At 48.1% G+C, this 20,136-nt stretch overlaps 1 protein-coding gene across 12 annotated transcripts in view; it reads right to left on the bottom strand.

The window, feature by feature from the left end:
• Nucleotides 1-20,136, bottom strand: part of TNS1 (tensin 1) — a 212,175-nt gene that overhangs the window by 160,628 nt on the left and 31,411 nt on the right. For all 12 annotated transcript variants that reach the window (XM_074399052.1, XM_039469591.2, XM_074399041.1 and 9 more), the window contains exon 3: nucleotides 18,610-18,647. In XM_074399052.1, coding sequence (XP_074255153.1) covers nucleotides 18,610-18,647 — 38 coding nt within the window. The remainder of the gene's footprint in view (nucleotides 1-18,609; nucleotides 18,648-20,136) is intronic.

Below are 20,136 nucleotides of genomic sequence, written 5' to 3'. Positions count from 1 at the left end.
GGTCAGGCCCTATTCAGAGCTGGCAGAGTGTTTATCATCATCTGCACGTGTGAAGGGAGGTGGGTGGAGAGAGAAGCAGGCAGAAAGAGGAGGAGGAGAAGGAGCAGCTGCAGAGGGTCTGGGAGGGACTCAGGAGTGGTTGGGCCATCGCTGCACAGCCCCTCACCTACCCTTGCACTGGGTTCCTGGGACACCCCACCAGTCCCTCCAATAACTCACCCAGTGAGTGGGGGACAGGAGTGCCCCCCACTCACTGACCCAGCCAGGAACAGGGCATCCATCCCACAATATGTACCATTTACAAAGCTCTTCACAGCAACCCTGAAAGTTAGGTGTTATTTTTATTATCCCCATCTTACATTTGAGGAAACTGAGGCTGGACATGGTCAAGCTTGCTACCAAGAATGCTCACTGATACTAGTCCCATTTCCTGGTCTCCACACAGAACACTGAGGCAGATGGATGCCTCTGAGGGAAGAGGACGGCAAGGGGGCCAGGGGAGGGCAAGTGGTCCAGGGGAGGGCAAGGGGGGCCAGGGGAGGCCTCAGTCTCAGCCTCTCCGGAACATGGCCAGAGCTGGGAGGCTGGCTCCCAGGGGCATGTGAGAACAGATGTGGTCTCAGAAGGCACAGATGGCCCAGGCTATTTTCCCCAGCTCAATGCCAGGCAGGCTGGGACTCTAGCACTCGGCCTCCAGGTCCCAGAGCCCAGTTCCTGATCCACCCCTCCAGACACACATCCTACCAGTTGGGGAAGACAGCCTTTCCCTGCCCAATACAACCATTCCCATCCTAGAGATTCCAATTAAGGGAGTCCCAGCTGCTCCTTCAGTTCCTTGCTCCCATTCCAGGCTCCCCACAACCAGAGGATGACCCTCCTTAGGACAATCCCAAGTCCTCCGGCTGCAGTTCAACCTGTTTCCTCATAACCTGTCCTCCAGGAAGACCAAGAGAATCACCTGGTTACCCTCAGTGACTGTCTGATAGCCACTCCTCTACTGAATTTCGAACCACTCTGAGCCTCAGTTTCTCCTCATGCAAAAAGGAAAACAACTGGCACCCAGGGAGGCAGTAGGATGCCAAGGCCCCATTGGTGAGGGAGGTCTTCAGGATGTATGCAGGGTTTTCCCCTTGCATGAAGGCTCCTCCCTCTAGCTTCCATGTCTCCCTCCCAAATCCTGGAAAGCCAAGAACTCCCTCTCCTTCCATCCTCCCCCAGCAGCCTAGAGAACTTCAGGGAACTCTGCCCAGTTAGGGAGCCTTGCTCGGTGGTTTTCAGTTCAAATCCCAGAGGGTTTCCCACCACCATCTCAGGGCTGTAGCTGCAATTCCTTGCCTGGACTCTGGTTTCGGTCTCTCTGTGACCCTCTTCCCAACTGATCAGATCAGAGAGAGGAACCGCTTTGGTCGGCACCACCTTAGCCTCTCCCCGAAGGGAAGAATATCCCAGGTGTGTCCCCAGAAGGAATGAAAAGTCCAGGTCCAAGTCCTGAAAGTACCTGAAGCCAAGCCCTGTGAAGAGGCATTCCCACTGTGGCTCAAAGTCGGGCCTTTAAAATCTTCTCATCTCCTACATGCTCAGAAACAAGGCTTCTCCCATCTTACAAATGAAAGGAGGGATTTGCACAAATTCTCACAGAGAGCGGGAATCAAAGGTCACATTTTCATCCCAAACTGGACTGGTGCAACCCCTGCATTCTTCATCCACCCCACCCATGTTGACATAGAAAACAACTTCCATACTGCCAAGAGAAGAACTATCGGTGGGTGTAATGATGAGTTCTCTGCATCAACTTGACTAGGCTACAGCACCCGGTGATTTAACCAAACACTAGTCCAGGTGTCATGTGAAGGTGTTTTGTAGATGTGATTAAAGTCTATAGTCAGGGGCCTTAAGTAGAAGAGGTTACCCTTGAAAAGGTGGGTAACCTCCGCCAATAAACTGAAGGCCTTAAGAGCATAAACTGAGGTTTCCTGGAAAAAAAGATATTCTGCCTCAAGAATCTGCAACATCAACTGCTGCCTGAGTCTCTGGTCTACAGGCCTTCCCCTACACACTTCACACTTGCCAGGCCCCACGATCGCGTAAGCCGATTCCCTAAATACATTCTTAATATGGGTTCTGTTTCTCTGGAGAACCCTGACAAATACAGTGAGCAGATAAGAGAAGTCAAAAACTGTGGGTCCTACCAATACAAGGAGCTCCCATTGGCCATGGGTAGATCAATTTGATCTGAGAAAAAAAATGATCATATGAGTTTGTGATCCATAAAGTAAATGTCTAAGTGTCCATACTGACAAACAAATCATTGAACAAATCAGCAAATCGGGGATAAGGCACCATTCTTTACAGTAGAAGCCCAACTAATAAATGTAGAAGAAATGATGGAAAGAGGAAATCAGACACACCCAAATTGAGGGACAGTCTTCAAAATAACTAACCAGCACTCTCCAAAGGTGCCATACTCATCCACAACAAAGAAAGGCAGAGGAGCTGTCCCAGGCAGGAGGAGGCTCAGGAGACACAATGGCTACATGCAAGGCGGGATCCTGGATTGGATCCTAGATTAGAAAAAGGGCAGTGGTGGGAACACTGGCCAAATTCTACCACAATCCTCAGATTAACATCAGATCAATGTGAATGTCCTGGTTTTGATAGCCGTGCATGGTTATGTAAGATGAGGGAGTTGGGTGAAGGGTATAAGGAAACTCTCTGTACTGTTTTTGCAAATTTTCTGTAAGTTTAATCATCTCAAAATACAAAGTAGCAAAACAAAAACTTGGGTCCTAAGGAAGACATAAATCAGGGTCAGATGAGAGTCGGCAGACAGTTAAAGAATTTAGTCCTTGGAAGGGGCGAGGGGTTCAACCTGGGAGGGTCCCGAGACACCCCTGGGAATCAGACCAGGGATGCTCAGACTAAGAGGGCAGAGGAGGAAGAATGCAGACACCCAGGGAGCACAGCAAACAGAGCTGGCCCAGGGATAAGAGGCACAGGTGCTCTGGCATGGGGTCACCACCTGGAGAGAGACAGACTGCATACAATGACAATAACCACACCACTGCCACTGCACCACAGCTATCACAGATCACCGGCTACCATGTACCAGGAGCAGAGAAGCACTCTCCATACCTAGCTCACCTAATCCTCACCACAAGACTGCAGGCAAGACTCACCATCCCAGCTTACGGACCAGGAAGCTGAAAACCCATGCCCTTCAGAAAATGGCCCAAGGCTACTCAGCTATAAGCAGGGAAAACAGGAAACATATCAGCGCTGATGTTTATTTCCAAATAGCTAGACAAAAACAATTCCAGTGTTTCTAGCACAAATAAAAGACAAATATTTGGCTGGGTGTGGTGGCTCACACCCGTAATCCTAGCACTTTGGGAGGCCAATGCGGGCAGATCACAAGGTCAGGAGTTCGAGACCAGCCTGACCAACATGGTGAAACCCCATCTCTACTAAAAATACAAAAAAAAGTATCCAGGTGTGGTGGTACATGTCTGTAATCCCAGCTACTCAGGAAGCTGAGGCAGGAGAACTGCTTGAACCCAGGAGGCAGAGGTTGCAGTGAGCCAAGATCGCACTACTCCACTCCAGCCTGGGCGACAGAGCAAGACTCCGTCTCAAAAAAAATAAATAAATAAATAAATAAATATTTAAGGTGATGGATATCCCAATTATACTGATTTGATTTTTACAAATTACATAAACCATGAAAATATGTACATCTACTAAAAAAGTGCTCACACCTATAATCCTAGCACTTTGGGAGGCCTACGTGGGAGGATTGCCTGAGCTCAAGAGTTTGAGACCAGCCTGGGCAACATGGCAAAACTCTGTCTCTACTAAAAATACAAAAAAAAAAAAAATTAGCCGGGTATGGCGGTGCACACCTGTAGTCTCAGCTACTCAGGCAGCTGAGGCACAAGAATCACTTGATCCTGCGAGGAAGAGGTTGCAGAGAGCCGAGATCGCGCCACTGCACTCCAGCCTGGGTGACAGAGTGAGGCTCTGTCTCAAAATTAAAAAAAAATAAAAAATTTTTTAAATCAGCTGTGTCTTCCCAGGCCCCAAATCTTAAAACAAGAGACTTTAACTGTTTCTAGTGCAACCTTCCTCCCAACAATGTAAGACAGCTGCTGAGAGCTCACCACATCACAAGACAGCCGGTTCAGTGGAGAACGTTCAAACTGTCTTCCCTGGAAGTTAAGGAAGCCTCAGTAAAGCAAAATACAACGAGCCAGTCTGCACTCACCTCCTCCACCCAACTCAACTGCAGCCTCTGTCCTTCGTGTTGATAATAATCACTAGCATTTATCTATTGCTCTAAGCACTTTGTAGGCATTAGTGCATTTAATTCTTACAATAATCTTTTGAAGCAGTAACTATGTTTATGACTATTACAGATCAAGAACTCAAGTCACAAAGAGGCTGTGCAACTTGCCCAGTGTCAGAAATAATGTGTGCTGAAGAAGAACAGTCAGACTTGGGCTCAGCTCAGATTCTCTCCCCAAGTCTCTCCTTAAGCCTGGGTTCAAGTCCCCAGTCCTGGTTCCACAACCTTACTGGCTGTGTGAGTGCACTGCTCAACCATCTGAGCCGTTTTCTCCTCTGTGCCCTGGCGATTATATTAATACCTATCTTGCAGTGTTGCTGCGATGATTAGATTAAATAGATCCTGTGTGTGCAAGGATATAGGCGTTTTGGAAGCTGTGCACTGATGTGGAATTCAAGCCAGTGTGAGTTCTGTGTGCAGAAGAGGGCTCCAGGGCTTCCTACTACTCCTCCAACCACATGTGACCCACGAGTGACCTTCCTCCCCTGCTTCCTCCGACAGAACCCAGTCTGAACCCAGACACCCCTGGACACCCTTGCTTGGGTGCCCTGGGCCAGCGTCAGACGAAACAGGCCATGGGGTTAATCTGTGACTTGCTCTGTGTTCCACTGTGCCCCAAGACACACACACCCCTCTCCTCCTAATGGCCCCCCGCTAACATCCCACCCGCCTGCCCGCTGCAGGGGGCATTGGCCAAGTCACTCATCAGCCACAAGCCAGAACCCCCAGAGAGAGGGAACAGGGGTGTCAAAGGTCCTTGGCAGGGTGGAGCAGGGAGAAACAACTGTGGGGGAAGAGGGTTCACAGGGCCAGCAGGTGGCTGCAGGCAGAGGAATCTACTGGAACAGGGTAAGGGAGCCGGAGCCACAGTCATTCCATGGAGCTGCCCTGGCCTGCTGGCTGTTGGATTTCTGGGGCAGTTAGCTGTTTGTTATTTCTGGGGCACTCAGCTCTTTATTATCCTAGGATCTCAGAAGAATAGAACAAGAGTTATCTATTGAGCGAAAGCCTACCACATGCCAAGATTTTCAACTGCATTCTCTCTAATCCTCCTACCAACCTTGCAAGGTCAGCATGATATCAGCAAGATATCAATGTCACCATTTTTATACAGCTGAGGAAACCTGATTGCAGAGTGGGAGTGACTTGCCTGATACAACACGGTTCATGTAAATAGCAGAGTCAAGAGCCGGAGGCCACAGGGGCTCCAACTGTGTGCCCTAGGCCCCTCTCCTGCTGTCCAGACTCAGGAAGCAGATTGTTCTAGCTCAGTGGCTTGGGAGGCTCAGAGGGCTACAACTGAGTATTGGCCTCTAGACAGAGCCCAGCCCCAGAGAATGCTGGGTTCTTATAAGGCATCCCAGGGCCTCCTTCCAGCCAGCAGGTTCTCTCAGTCAAGGTGGAGCCCCAGGAAGCAAGGAGCCGCCACTCCCCAATGCCAGGCTCACCGCACCCTGCGATGGGGTGATCCACCAGCAAAGGCCCCACTCTCCCTGCTCAGCCAGCTCAGCGGGCACCACAGACCCCCCGAGCTAAAAGCCAGAAGCAGCCAGGGTGGCTTGTGTGGACTGGGGATCTCCTCCCACCCCACCAACAGGGCTCCTAACCTTAATCGGACCTTCTGCCCTCCCCTGGCACTGCACCACAGACCTCGCCTTCCGAGATCCCTCACTCACTCAGTAGGACTCCACTGGCCTTTATTCCCTCTCACATGCTTCATCCAGTGTCCTGTTTCACTAGGACCCCAGGACTTTTCTCTCCTCTCTCCCTCTCTGTTCTCCAATCTCCCATTTGCCCTTCTCTCTGCTCTGGGCTCCTACCCTCCCCCTCTCTAGCTCCTCCAGTCTCTCACATGCAGCAAACCCCTGTGTGATGTTTACACAGCCCCAGAGTCAGAAACGCTGAAAAATATGAGACCTTTGGGGAGCCACATTCCAGGAAAATGAGAAGCCAGTCATAGCTCAGTGTCTCTTCACCCCCAGCCTTGCCCCTCCCTGCTGTGGGAAGAAGACTGCATGTGTGTGCATGTGCGTGTGTGTGTGTGCATGAGGGAACACTGACCCATCGCTGTCCCCTACGCAATGGTAAAGTCAGAAAATCATGAAGTCACAGCAGTGGAGAGAAGAGGCTGAATGTGGAACAAGAGAGGTCCTTTGCTGTAATGAAATCCATCAGACACTAGAGCCAGACACTCAGACCTGAGCAGGAAGCACTTGCCACCGCCTGCTAGTTGCACAACTGGTATAAGACTTTCCCTTCAATGTGTCCTTTGACAGTATGAACAATCACATCTGCTTTATGTGTGGTCTTTCAAGGACTAAATGAGAAGCATGTCAAGTAGCCACCATGCAGAGGATACTCAATAAACAGGGACTATAAGCAAAGTTATTATAATGAAAAACCCTGTAAAAGTAAGGAAAATGCAGGCGGATCACAAGGTCAGGAGTTCAAGACCAGCCTGACCAACATGGTGAAACCTCATCTCTACTAAAAATACAAAATTAGCCAGGTGTGGTGGTGCGCATATGTAATCCCAGCTACTCAGGAGACTGAGGCAGGAGAATCGCTTGAACCCAGGAGGTGGAGGTTGTGGTGAGCCAAGATTACACCATTGCACTCCAGCCTGGGTGACAGAGTAAGACTCTATCTCAAAAAATAAAAAAAAGAATTATGAAGAAATACCATGAATAAATTAGATAACAAAGATAAAATAGACAAATTCTTAGAAATGTACAAAATGCCAAAACTGACTCAAGAAGCAATTAGAAATCTGAATAGACCTAGACCTATAATAAATAAATAAATTGAACTAGTGATCAAAAAACTATACGCACACAAAAAAAAGCCCAGGTTCAGGTGGCTTCATAGGTTTAAACGTTCTCACAAACATTTAAAGAAGAATAAATATCAATTCTTTACGAATTCTTCCAAAAAGTAGAAGAGAAACAACCACTTCTCAAATCATTCTGTGAGGCCAAAACCAAACAAAGATATCATAGGAAAAAGAGAACTACCAACCAGTATCTCTTATGAATATAGATGCAAAAATTCTCAACAAATGCTAGCAAAGGGAATCCAGAAACATGTAAGAAGGAGAATTACACACCATGACCAAATGGGATTTATCCCAAGAATAAAAGGTGATTTTAACAACTGAAAATCAATTAAAGTAATATACTAATATCAGTAGACTGAAGAAACAAAAACCATGTGATCATCATTAAAAGAATTCAACAAAATCTAACACTATTTCATGATTCTAAAAACATTGTGCCAGGCACAGTGGCTTACACCTGTAATCCCAGCACTTTGGGAGGCCAAGGTCAGTAGACCACGAGATCAAAAGATTGAGACCATCCTGGCCAACATAGTGAAATCCTGTCTCTACCAAGAATACAAAAATTAGCCGGACGTGGTGATGTGTACCAGCTTCTTGGGAGGCTGAGGCAGGAGAATCACTTGAACCTGGGAGGCAGAGGTTGCAGTGAACCGAGATCACGCCACTGTACTTCCAACCTGGCAACAGAGCAAGACTTCATCTCAAAAAAAAAAAAGAATCAACAAATCAGGAATAGAAGGAAACTTCCTCAACCTGATGAAGGGCATCTGTGAAAAACCCACAGCTAATATCATGCTTAGCAGTGAAATATTGGATAGTTTCCTCCTACGTTCAGGAACTAGACAATGATTTCTGCTCTCGCCACTTCTAGTAACATCATACTGAAGGTTGTAATCAGGCAATCAGGCAAAAAAATGAAATAAAAAGTATCCCGATTAGAAAGAAAGAAGTAAAACTATATTCACAGATGCCATCATCTTGTATGTAGAAACCCCTAAGGAATCCCTTAAAAACTCTTAGAACTAACAAACAGTGATGATTGCAAGATAAATCATCACTACACAAAATCAATTATATTTCCATATTCTGACAATGAACGATCTCAAAATGAAATTAAGCAAACAATTCCATTTCAAACAGCATCAAAAAGAAGAAAATACTAAAGAATAAACTTCACAAAGAAGTAAAAAATGTATACTCTGAAAATTACAAAATATTGTTGAAAGAAATTAAAGAAGATACAAATAAATAGAAACGCATCTCATGCTCATGAATCGGAAAACTCAGAATTGCTTTTTGGTGTTTTTTTGTTTTTTGTTTTGAGCAAAATCTCACTATGTCACCTAGGCTGGAGTGCAATGGAGCAATCTCAGCTCACTGCAACCTCCACCACCTGGGTTCAAGAGATCTTCCTACCTCAGTCTCCCAAGTAGCTGGGATTAGAGGCATGTACCACCATGCCTGGCTAATTTTTTATTTTTAGTAGAGACAGGGTTTCGCCATGTTGGCCAGACTGATCTCAAACTCCTGACCTATCTCAAGTGATCCAACCACCTCGGCCTTCCAAAGTGCTGGGATTACAGGAGTGAGCCACTCCTACCAGCCTCAAAATTGTTAAGATGGCAATATTCCCCAAATTGACCTACAGATTCAATGCAAGCCCTATTGGAATTCCAACTGGCTTCTTTGTAGAAATTGACAGGCTGATTCTAAAATTTCTTCAAGGGACACAGAATAGTCAAGACAATCTTGAAAAAGAATAAAGTCAGAGGATTCACACTTCCCAGTTTTGAAACTTAATACAAATGATGCCAAGATCATTCAGTGGGGAAGGAATGATCCTTTCCTCAAATGGTGCTGGAACAAATGGGTAGCCACATGCAAAAGAGAGCATTTACCTTACTTTACACCACATGTAAAAATTAACTAAAACTGGATAAAAGACCTAAATGTAAGAGCCAAAACCGTAAACTCCAAGAAGAAAACACGGGGGTAAATCTTTGTGACCATGGATTTGGCAATGAATTCTTAGATATGACAACAAAAGTACAAGCCACCAAAGAAAAAATAAACCACACTGCACCAAAATTCAAAACTGGCTTTTAAGACCACCAGAGAATAAAAAAAAATTTCAAATCATGTATTTGATAAGGGACTTTTACCCTGAACCTATAAAGAACTTTTACAACTCAATAATAAAAGACTAATAACCCAGTTTTTTAAGTGAATAAAGAATGTCAACAGACATTTCTCCAAAAATGATACACAAATAATCGATAAACACATGAAAAGACACTCAACATCATTAGTCATCCAGGAAATTAAATCAAAACCATGATGAGATTACCATTTGACATCCACTAGAATGACTACAATCAAAAAGTCACATAATAACAAGTGTTGACAAGGATGCGGAAAAACTGGAACCTTCACATATTGCTGGTGAGAATGTAAAATGGCGCAGCTATGTTGTGGGTTGAACTGTGTTCCTCACAAAAGATGTGAAGTCCTAACCCCAGCACCTCAGAATATGACCTTTTTGGAGGTAAGATCCTTACAGATGTAATCAAGCTCTAAAATGGGGTCATGAGGATGGGCCATAACTCACTATGGCAGTTCCTGATTTAAAAAAAAAAAAAATCAGACACAGAGACACAGAGGGAAGATGATGTGAGGACACAGGGAGACTACCACATGAAGACAGAGGACGAGTGATGCACCTACAAGTCAAGGAACACGAGAGATTGCTGGAGACCTCCAGAAGCTGGAAGGAAGCAAGAAAGGGCTCCTGCAGGTTTCAGAGGGAGCACAGCCCTACCAACACCTTGGTTTTTGACTTCTAGCCTCTGGAACTGTGAGATAATACATTTCTGTTGTTTTAAGTCACCTAGTTTGTGATACGTTTTTAGGACAGCCCTAGAAAACCAATATAAGTTATTGTGTAAAACAGCTGAGCAGCTCTTCAAAGTGTTAAAAATAGAGTTACCCTGTGACTCCACAATTCCACTCTCAACTACACACACCCAAGAGAAATGAAAACAGATGTCCACACAAAAACTTGTACATGAATCCTCATGGCAGCATTAGTCATAATAACCAAAAAGTGAAACAAACCAAATGTCCAGCAAATGATGAATGGAAAAACAAAATGGGCTATATTCATACAATGGAATATTACTCAACCATCAAAAGGGAGCTACAGCATAGCTGTACCTTGAAAACATTGTGAAAAGAAAAAGCCAGTCCTGAAGCCCACAGCTATGAAATCATCAGAATTAGCAAACATACAGACAAAGAAAGATTAGTGGCTGCTGATTGTTGGGATAAGGTGGGGAAGAGATAGAGGGATTAGGGTTTGAGCTAAAAGGCACAAGGTTTCTTTCCAAGCTGCTGAAAATGTTCTAAAATTGACTGCAGTGATGGTCACACAACTCTGTGATGATAAAAAAAAAAAAAATCACTGAATTGTACACTTTAAACAAGCATATTGTATGGTATGTGAATTAGTTATACCTCAATAAAGTTGTTATAAAAAATGGGAAAGAAAGCCCTCAACTCCAGAAAGCACTATTAAATACATGGTATTGTGCTAGTGCTGGCCACGAAGACTAAGACAGAGCTTGGTCTCCAGAAGCCGTAGACCAGTGGTTCTCAAAAGTGGCTGCACATGGAAAACGTTATTAAAATAAACTTTATTAAGGTATACAATAAAATGCATCCCTTTAAGGAAGAGAGTTCAACAGGTTTTGACAGGTGCATGCATAATGACCACAATCAACATCCCCCAAGGAAGTTCCTTCGAACACCTTTGCGGCCAGTCTCCCCACCACTCTACTAATCTGCTCTGTCACTAGGGCTTTGCCTTTTCCGAACTGCACGAAAAGGGAATCACCCAGTATGTGCCCTTTTTGCATCTGGCTTCTTTCGCTCAGCACGATGTTTTTGAGATTCATCCACACTGTTGCATGTAGATCGTTTCTCTTTATTGCAGTGTAGTATCCCGCTGTACTATGACATCATAATTCATGGATCCATTCACCTGTCACTGAATAGTAGGGTTCGTTCCAGTTTGGGGCTATTAGAAATAAAGCTGCTATGAATATTTGTGTATAAGTCTTCTTACAGACATGCATTTACTTCTCTTGGATAAAAATCTTGGAGTGGAATTTCTGGGTCATACAGCAAGGGTATGTTTAATTTTATAAGAAATGGCCGAACTGTTTCTAGAGCGGCTGTACCATTTTACATTCCCACCACTGGTTGACAACTTCTAAAAATCCCAATGCCCAGGTCAGGTCATAGTGGAAACTAATTAAATCAGAACCTCCAGGGAGTAGAACACAGACGTCAGTTTTTTTAAAAGCACCCAGGTGATTCTAATGTGCAGAGAAGACCTCAAACCACTACTACAGATCTCAGGGGCTACACGGTAGGCAAACAAGCAAAAGACATGCTACATTTGCCTGTAGAATTTCCTCACTCTTCCTTGATAATGGAGAGAGAGAAGAGAAGGAAAAACAAAAGCAGGTGCCTATCTAGTCTTCACACCACTGCCCTCAGAAAGCTTTGTTGACCTCTCAGATTCTCTCTGCATTACAGGAGGTAGGAGAAGGCTAGAGGAATACAAAATAATAAATAGATATTAGCAACTTTTTAACAACTGAGTTTTGAACTTAGCATTTTAGTAGGGTTACCCATTCCCAGCACTCACAAGAGCTCTATGAGATAAGTACTACTAGAATCACCACGTTACAGATGGGAAATTGGGGCTCAGAGAGGTTCGGTAACTCGCCCAAGATCACACAGCCAGTTATTGATGCAGCTGGGATTTAAACTTAAGTCTATCTCCAAAGTCAAAGAGCTTAAACGCTCCACTAGGCTCGGAGCCATCGATGGGTCCTGGGGCCATGAACCTCCTCCCACTCAGGTGTTTGTGGTAGCCGGAGAATACAAGCCTCCATCCCAACTGTAAAGGAAGGCTGCAGGTGTGTTTACAAGACTAGCAGGAAAGGTAATGTGTGATGAGACTGAAAGGTGGGGGTTAATTATGGGATTTCCTTTCCTTTCAAGCTTAAAGGATGAGATTTAAGCCCTTTTGGTGCAGGGGAGGAGACCAAGTTGTTGCTGTAGCCTCCTCCCTCCGCCTCAGTTGGTACTTGAGACAGGAAAGTTCTGGGGCCTGGGAAGAGGTCAGAGAGAGCTAAGGAAGGAGGCCAGTGGGTAAGAAAGGGCCGTCCAAGAGGCTGAGGCCTGGGCCATCTGCCTGCCCAACAGCTGTCTGGTCCTTTCACTGAACTCTTGTCTGACCTGGAGTGGACAAAGAGTATTTGGCGGAAGATGCTGCTATTGTCAACTGAAACTGCTATTTCAAAACAAGGAGTGAGGATCAGCAGGGAGGAAAGCATTTTTCAAAAGGTATCCAGGGGCTAGGGGAAACTGGGTGCTTGCCACACAGGAACTTTCTGTGCTATCCTTCGCAAATTTTCTGTAAACCTAAGACTATTCTAAAATTAAAAGTTTACTTAAAATAATAAATGCATAAATAAAACTTATCTGGAATTTATGTCCCCTATATAGCAGGGGACAGAAGAGAAAAGCAAATGGAAGCGAAGCTTCTGTGAACACACAGCACATGTACTAACATAAAAGTGGAAAGCAGGCAGGGTGTGGTGCCTCATGCCTATAATCTCAGCACTTTGGGAGGCCAAGGCAGGCAGATCACTTGAGTCCAGGAGTTCAAGACCAGCCTGGGAAACATGGCAAGACCCTGTCTCTACAAAAAGTAAAAAAAAAATTAGCCAGGTGTGGTGGCACACATCTGTAGTCCCAGCTGCTCAGGAGGCTGAGGTGGGAGGATCGAGGATGGCTTGAGCCCAGGAGATCGAGGCTGCAGTGAATCATGATCATACCACTGCACTCCACCCTGGGCAACAGAGTGAGATCCTGTCTCAAAAAAAAAAAAAAAAAAAAAAAAAGTGAAAGACAAGTCCTGGGCCATTCATTTTTAATCATCAACAGGACAGAAACAACTAGGGCAGATAAGAACCCCAATGAGGGGTGAGGGTGGGAACTAAGGGAGGCTGGGAATTTGCTTCCCTCAGGAAATGTAGTGGGAGGGCTGGAGAATGGGGTTTCCATGAACTACAGTAAGATTCCTGGTTCTGACCCACGCCGCTCTCTCCAGTGTCTGCTACTTTCACTCTTGTTCTCTCTCCTCACCTGCGCCCTGCCCATTTAACCCAGAGCAGAGCAGAATCACATAGAAGGCCCCTGTGCCAAGGTGCCATTAGCCAAGTTGGGCACCCTTACAGAGCCTGGATGTTGGATCTGTGAAATGGGGCCACTGTGAGCCCCGCCCACCTCACAGAACTGCAAAGACAGGGGAAAACAGATTGTAGATTACAAAGTTCTGTGTAGACAGAGGGCAGGTCTGTGCCTAACAGTCCCAAACTGGAAAGAACCCAAATGGCAATCAACGGTGGAATGGATAAATACATTGTGGTTTCTTCACATAATGGAATACAACATAGCAATTAAAAAGAATGAGCCCCTGCAACCCACAAGAACATGGTGAACCTCCCAGACATGATGCTGAGTGAAATGCACCAAACACAAAAGCAAACACACTATGTGATTCCATTTTTATGATATCCAAGAGCAGGCAAAACTAATCTCTGATAATACAAGTAAAGATAGCAATTACTTTTGGGGGATATTGAAGGGGAACATAAGGGTTGCTTTTTGGCTGCTGGGAATGTTCTAGATCATGACCTGGTTCTCATGTACGTACAAAGCTATCAGGATGTACATTTGAGTTTTATGTACTTGACAGTGTGAATTATACCCCAGTTAGAAAAAGGAATGTGACTAGAATTATTATTTGGAGCACCCTGTGTATCAGGAAGTAGGAAGGGCTTTTGGGAGGGATTTTAGAGTGATTTTGCTGCTACTTCTCTCCTGCTTTTATCCAACCCCTCAGCCTCTTCCCCAGATAGAAAGGACTTCTTTCTCAATATTCCTTTATTCCACCCTTTTATCCCTTTATTGGAACTCCTGGTATGGACTAGGTACTATTCTAGAAGCTGGGGTGGAACCTAGCTCTCAACCTTCTAGTGGGCAATCAACACAGAGATAACACTGACCATGAGCCGGCACTGAGGCTTCACCTCTACCAGCAGGATCATTTTCTCTCAAGCAGGTCCAAGTGGCAGAGAGCAGGGCACAGAATATCTGGGATCCTTTCCAGGCTGTGACTATCATTCCAAGAAAGGAGAAAGGTGCCTACTCTATGCCAATGTGGATTTAATCCTCTGCAACCCAGCTCACGTATCTGGAAGGCAGCAGAGGTAGAGTTCAAACCCAGGAGTGTCTGATTCCTGCCCCCCTGCCCTTCCCAGCACTCCCACGGCCTCCTAGCTGCCAGGTCAGCATTGCCCCGTCTCTGGGCATCTGTAGTGTCACCATCCAACATGGCCCCCACTGATCCTTGCCTCTTGGTATCCAAGCCCTTACGTAGGTTCTTCCCACACTGAATAGGGCTGACCTATGTAACCAATAGGATATTGCAGAAATAACAGTGTGTCTTTCAAGAATAGTATATAAAAGACATTGTGGCTCTGCCTTGCTCTGTCTTGAATCATTCATTCACTCTGGGGAAACTAGCCACCATGTTGTAAGAACACTCAAGCAGCCCTACAGAGAGGTTCGTGTGGCAAGAAACTGAAGCTACCTCCAACAGCCAACCCCAACTTGATAGCCACATGACAGAACCACCTTGGAAAATGATCCTCCAGCCCCAGTCAGGCCTTGAGAAGACTGCAGCCCCAGGCAACATCTCAACTGCAACCCCATGAGAGACCCCTGGCCAGAACCAGGCAGCTAACCCACTCCCAACATCCTGATCCCCCAAAACATTTATTATTATGAGATAATCAGTGTTCGATGCTGTTTTAAGCTACTATGTCTGGGGGCCATTTGTTATACCATATGGCTCCATATACGTAACACAGCCCCTGTCGGAGCCACCGCTTCATGCTGCAGAAACAGCCTAAGGCTGGTGCGTGAAGGCATCAGGAACCAACCACTTACCGGAGAAGTGGCCAGAGCAGGCGGAATTGGAGAGGATCAACAGCAGCAAGAAACCCCCAGTGTGGAGAGGATCAACAGCAGCAAGAAACCCCCAGTGCATGGGACTGTGAAACGGAGACCAAGCAAAGCCGAAACCCTGGAGCTATCTCTCCTAGAAATTTCTCACACACCTCATCTATCTCAGTAAGTGAAACCACGTGCACCCAATTACTCTGGCCAAAACCTGGGAGTCATCTTGAAGTCGGCTCCCGCTCTCACGCCCAACATCCCATTACTCAGTGAGGCTCCGGCTCTCCCTCAGAAGGCATCCCAGGCCCAGCCCCTCCTTACTGCCTTTCTGGCGAGCGCTGTGGACTAAGCCGCCAGCCTCTACCACGTGGGCAGCATCAGCAGCCTCTTGGCCCGGGTCGCTACTCCTACCCTGGTGCCTGCTCAAGGCCAGAGTGGCCTTCTCAGAGTGGAAATCCAATCATGTCCCTCAGGCCCAAACTCACCAGCACTCACTATTCTCCAGCCATCTTTCAAGAGTAACAAGCTCCTCTCACCTCAGGGCCTTCGCACCTGCTCTTTCTCCTCCCCCACACCATCATCTGGGTCCCATCTCACATGACTCTTCCTCCAAGAAGTCTTCCTGGGCTACCCTAGCAGAATTCTTCTCTAACCCATTGCTGCAGCTCATTCCCTTCAAAACTTGCTTGCCTATTTAGTGCCTGTCTCCCCTATTAGAATGTAAGACCCATGAGGGCCAAGGCCTTCTCTCTCTGTTCACTTAAAAGGGTGTCTGGCCCATGGGAAGGAGCTTACTAAACATTCATTAATGAATCCTGCCTAGAAGCGGGGGATGGATGAGATGACCTCCACGATGGCTAGGCTATAAAATCTACAGTATAGAGCTTTGCTGGGGCTCTGGGGCTCTGGCTCCTGCTGCCCTTCCCAGCAGGAGGAAAAGGCAGGGCAGCAGTAAGAGCTGCGGTTTTAGGGAAAGACCCACCAGCTGGGTGGAGCACTCACCACCAGGTGGTCCCATTCCCTGTAGAGGAAACTCCTATACAAAGCCCATCTGTCTGTCTGGTTGCTGCCCTGCGAGTCTACCCTCTCCCCCACTTAGCTGGCCTCCTGGGGAGCGCAGAGCAGGACTGCTGCAGCCTCGTACATTCTGAGCCCCCAGCATAGGTAAGACCCCTCAGGTGGGCTATGCCCCCAAAACGTCGTCTTTGGCATCTGCCTGTTCCCATGCACAAGGCTGCTGCGTGACAAGGAGCCATCTGTATATCTTTCTGGGCCTCTCTGGGCCACCCATCTCCCCTATTCAGACCCTTCACTGCCTGAAAGTTCATCCCCTTATTATCCCTAAATGTATCCTGCTGCTGTCAAGAGATGGAAATCAAGAGGAGGAAGGGCAGGCAAGGATGGGGAAATGTATGGCAGTAGGCCGTGAAGGACGAAGAGAAGGAAGCACAAGGGCCCAGGGACAGAGAACAGGTGAAGAATTCCACTAGGAAACCCTGAGGTCACTCAACCTGGGGCACCTCCGTTTCCTCATCTGTAAAACAACAGGACCTTTCAGCCAATGTTTTATGCTCTAAAGGAATTAAAAGAACAAAGTCTGATAATGCATGTAAAATATTGTCTAAGACCCAAAGCACTGTACAAATGTTCATTGCTATTAAGAGAGAAGGTTGCAGGAAGGACAGTAGGAAGGGGTAGACTGGAGAGAAGCAAGAAAATCGGAAAGTTCTGGAGTTTAAAGCAGGAAAAAAAAAAAAAAAAAAAAAAAAAACCAACTCTGCTCTGGATAAACAGAACAAGGAGAGAGGTGGAAGGAGAAGCAGAAACTTACTTTCCCCATCCAGGAAAGAAAAGGCTGAGGGTGGCCCCAGGAAAGCAGAAGACAAGCAAAGGCAGAAAACTCTGCAGGGACGTACCTGCTGCAAGCCAGGTCCTCAGCACCTCTGCAAGGGGAGCGTTCCAAGCTGGAGTCTACAGATGGAGATGCCCTCCAGCAAGGTGTATGCTTGGCTTAAGTAAAGGCTCTTTGGAGGAAGAGTCTTCCCAGACCTGCCTGACCCATCAGTGCCCCTTCCCCCAAGGTAACACTTGGACCTCCAAGCTCCCAGTAACTAACTGAGCATCAATCACAACACTTTTGAGCACGTACCCTGTGCCAGGCGCTGGGCGGGGCACTTCACACACATTAGCTCATTGAATCCTCATAACAACTTAATGAGGGAGGCTTATTCCCATATCCTTGCGGATGAAGCAGAGGCTCAGAAAGGTACATAACTTGCCCAAGGCCACCAGCTAATAAGTGCAAAGCCCAGGATGCACCAGATACGGATCCTCAACTGCTGAATGAATGCTCCTTTTGGAAGCATCTTCTCCTTCTACTACCTGAATTTCTTGAAAGGTCAAGTGTGAAGAGCAAATGTAGGGGGTGAACAGGCAGGGAGGGTTACAAGCAACAATGGGAGAAGGTGCAGACATTGGCCACAAGTGAGAGGCAAGGAACGCGGCTTCCACCCCCAGGCAGAGCTGGAGCCATTGGACAGAACCATTTCCTTCCCAAACTCATAATCCGTCTTGGTGTCAATCCCTCACCCCCTGTTATTCCAAGAAGCTGATATATGACCACTGGGTTCAAACCTCACAGGATACATCAGGGCTGAGCCAGCCTGGCCAACTAGGGCCCAGCAATCCCTCCGGTCTTCTTGACTCAGTTTCCCTCTCCCACCAGGCCCAGCCTGGAAATACTCATGGGGAAACTGAGGACCAAAAGGAGATCTGGCCAATCAAGAGGGAGGCACAGTCTCAGAGGGTTTCAGACCAGCCGATCCTGACCTCCGATCTCATTCTCCACTTACTCCACCACCCACTTCTCTCGACCTCAGGGTCCCGTTGCTGTGGACACAGGTTTTCCAGGTTGGCCGAATTGGGCCAAGTGGGGCTCTGGGCAGCCCGGGGTAATTGAAATGGATCCCCTCCCCCTTCCCCTCTAGCCCTTGAGAACTAGCAGAAACACCTTCAAAGGCCGCTCCCTCGGAGCTCGGTCCGCACCAGCCACCCCCAGTGACCGCCCAGATCGCCCGCTGCGCTCCCAACCCGTATTCCCGCACTCCCCAGCCCGCCGCGCCCCCGCCCCCGCCCTCGCCCCCGCCCCCAGGCCTTCGCCTTCACCTTGACCTGCGCCCGCTCCCAGGCCCAGGCGCTTTGCATAAACAAAGCGAGGAGGAGGGACGCCCCGGGCACCGCCCCCGTCCCGCCGGCGCCCCCGCTCCAGTCCCGGACCCCGAGCCAGGCCTGTCCCAAGTCCTCCCGGGCCCGCCAGCCCGCAGCCCCTTACCTTGGCCTGGCATTTCCGATGACAGGAGAAGCTGCAGACTGCAAGAGGGCGAGACACAGAAAGAAAGTTTTAGCCGCGAGGTATGAAATGGAAACTCCGCGAAATCTCCTCCCACCCCAGCCCGCAATCCGCGCTCGTGAGGGAAGGAGGGAAGGAGGGACGGAGGGAAGGAGAGAGGGAGAGAGGGAGGGGACAGAGGGGAGCGGCTGCTGGGCCTGGGGGGTGGGAGCGTCCGGGACTGCGGACCCGCGGCCAGGGAGGCGCCGGGCCCCCAGCACGAGCCCCTCCGGGTGCGGGATGGTGGGGGGAGCAGGGGGGTTGCCCACTGGACCCCTGCCAGGGGCAGAGGTAGCCCGGACCCAGGGCCCATGCCAGCCGCACCAAGGAATAAGGGGGGCCTTCTCCCTTTACACACACACCAGGCAGGCAGACGACATCGAAAACCACAATCACACTTACTGTGCCCCAGAGACAGAGACACACAGACCCAATTCAGAGTCCAGGAGAGAGCCCAGCACATACACATTACACCCACACACACTCACCCAGAACCACTCCCACCCATCCACACAGCCATCCTCGGGCACACACAGAGCCTCACACAGATTCATCCACGAAGACCCCTGACCCGGGGCACCAACACGCACAATTCTGTGGGACACCCTCAGATACAGCCTGACAGAAATTTGTGGACACAGACGCGTGAACAGATGCTTACACAAACTTCTTGTGCATGACTTGAAGCGCACACACACACACACACACACACACACACACACAGGACTTGCTCTTCCTCCCATTACCAGAAGCTGGAATCAAATTTCCTGTCAGGTTCCCAAAGCCTGGAATGTCACCAGCCCTGCCGCCCCACCCCCCAGGGCTCTGGGACTCCACCAAGGGATTTGGTGACCTCCCCACAGATCTCATGAGTGGGTGAGGGGTCTCCTGAGCTGTTTGCACGGCTTTGGGTCTTGTTGGCTGCCCAGGACCTGCTAAGGCTGGGGGGTTGGGAACTCAGGTTAGAGAACTGGGGAGAGGGAGGTAGGGGAGTGCCCTGACTTCAAATCCTCTACAGCTACAGCCCAGAGCCACAGCCATCCGCCCCCTTCTCCTGGATCTACTACCCTCCACCTCCTTCCAGCTTTGAACCAACCCGATTCTCAGCAGAGTGCAGAAAGGGAGGTTGAGGCACAGATGAAGGCCTGGAGCACCCCAAAGAGGCTCCAGGTTCCCCACACTAAGACTTTTGGTTTGTCTGAGGCAGAAGGGGCTGGGAACGGGGAAGGGGGAGAAGCTGGGAGGCACACGGGTGGTGCCTGAAAAGGGACCTTGACCACTGACCCCAGCATGGGATCTTCGTCTCTCAGAACCTAGTCTGGCCCAGCCCCGGCCTGTGACTCACCAGTACTGAGCAAGGCTTTCCTGACCCCACCAGCCACCCAGCCCAGCTCAGGGACATCTCCGCCCTGGCCACAGTAGGACATATTCCCTGCTCAGCCACGCCAGAGTTACCCATCTCTCGGAACC

The sequence above is a fragment of the Saimiri boliviensis genome, chromosome 5, assembly GCF_048565385.1.
Source record: "Saimiri boliviensis isolate mSaiBol1 chromosome 5, mSaiBol1.pri, whole genome shotgun sequence".
NCBI lineage: Eukaryota > Metazoa > Chordata > Mammalia > Primates > Cebidae > Saimiri > Saimiri boliviensis.
The sequence above is the reverse complement of the archived record's forward strand: the minus strand, read 5'-3'. Positions and strand labels throughout refer to the sequence as shown.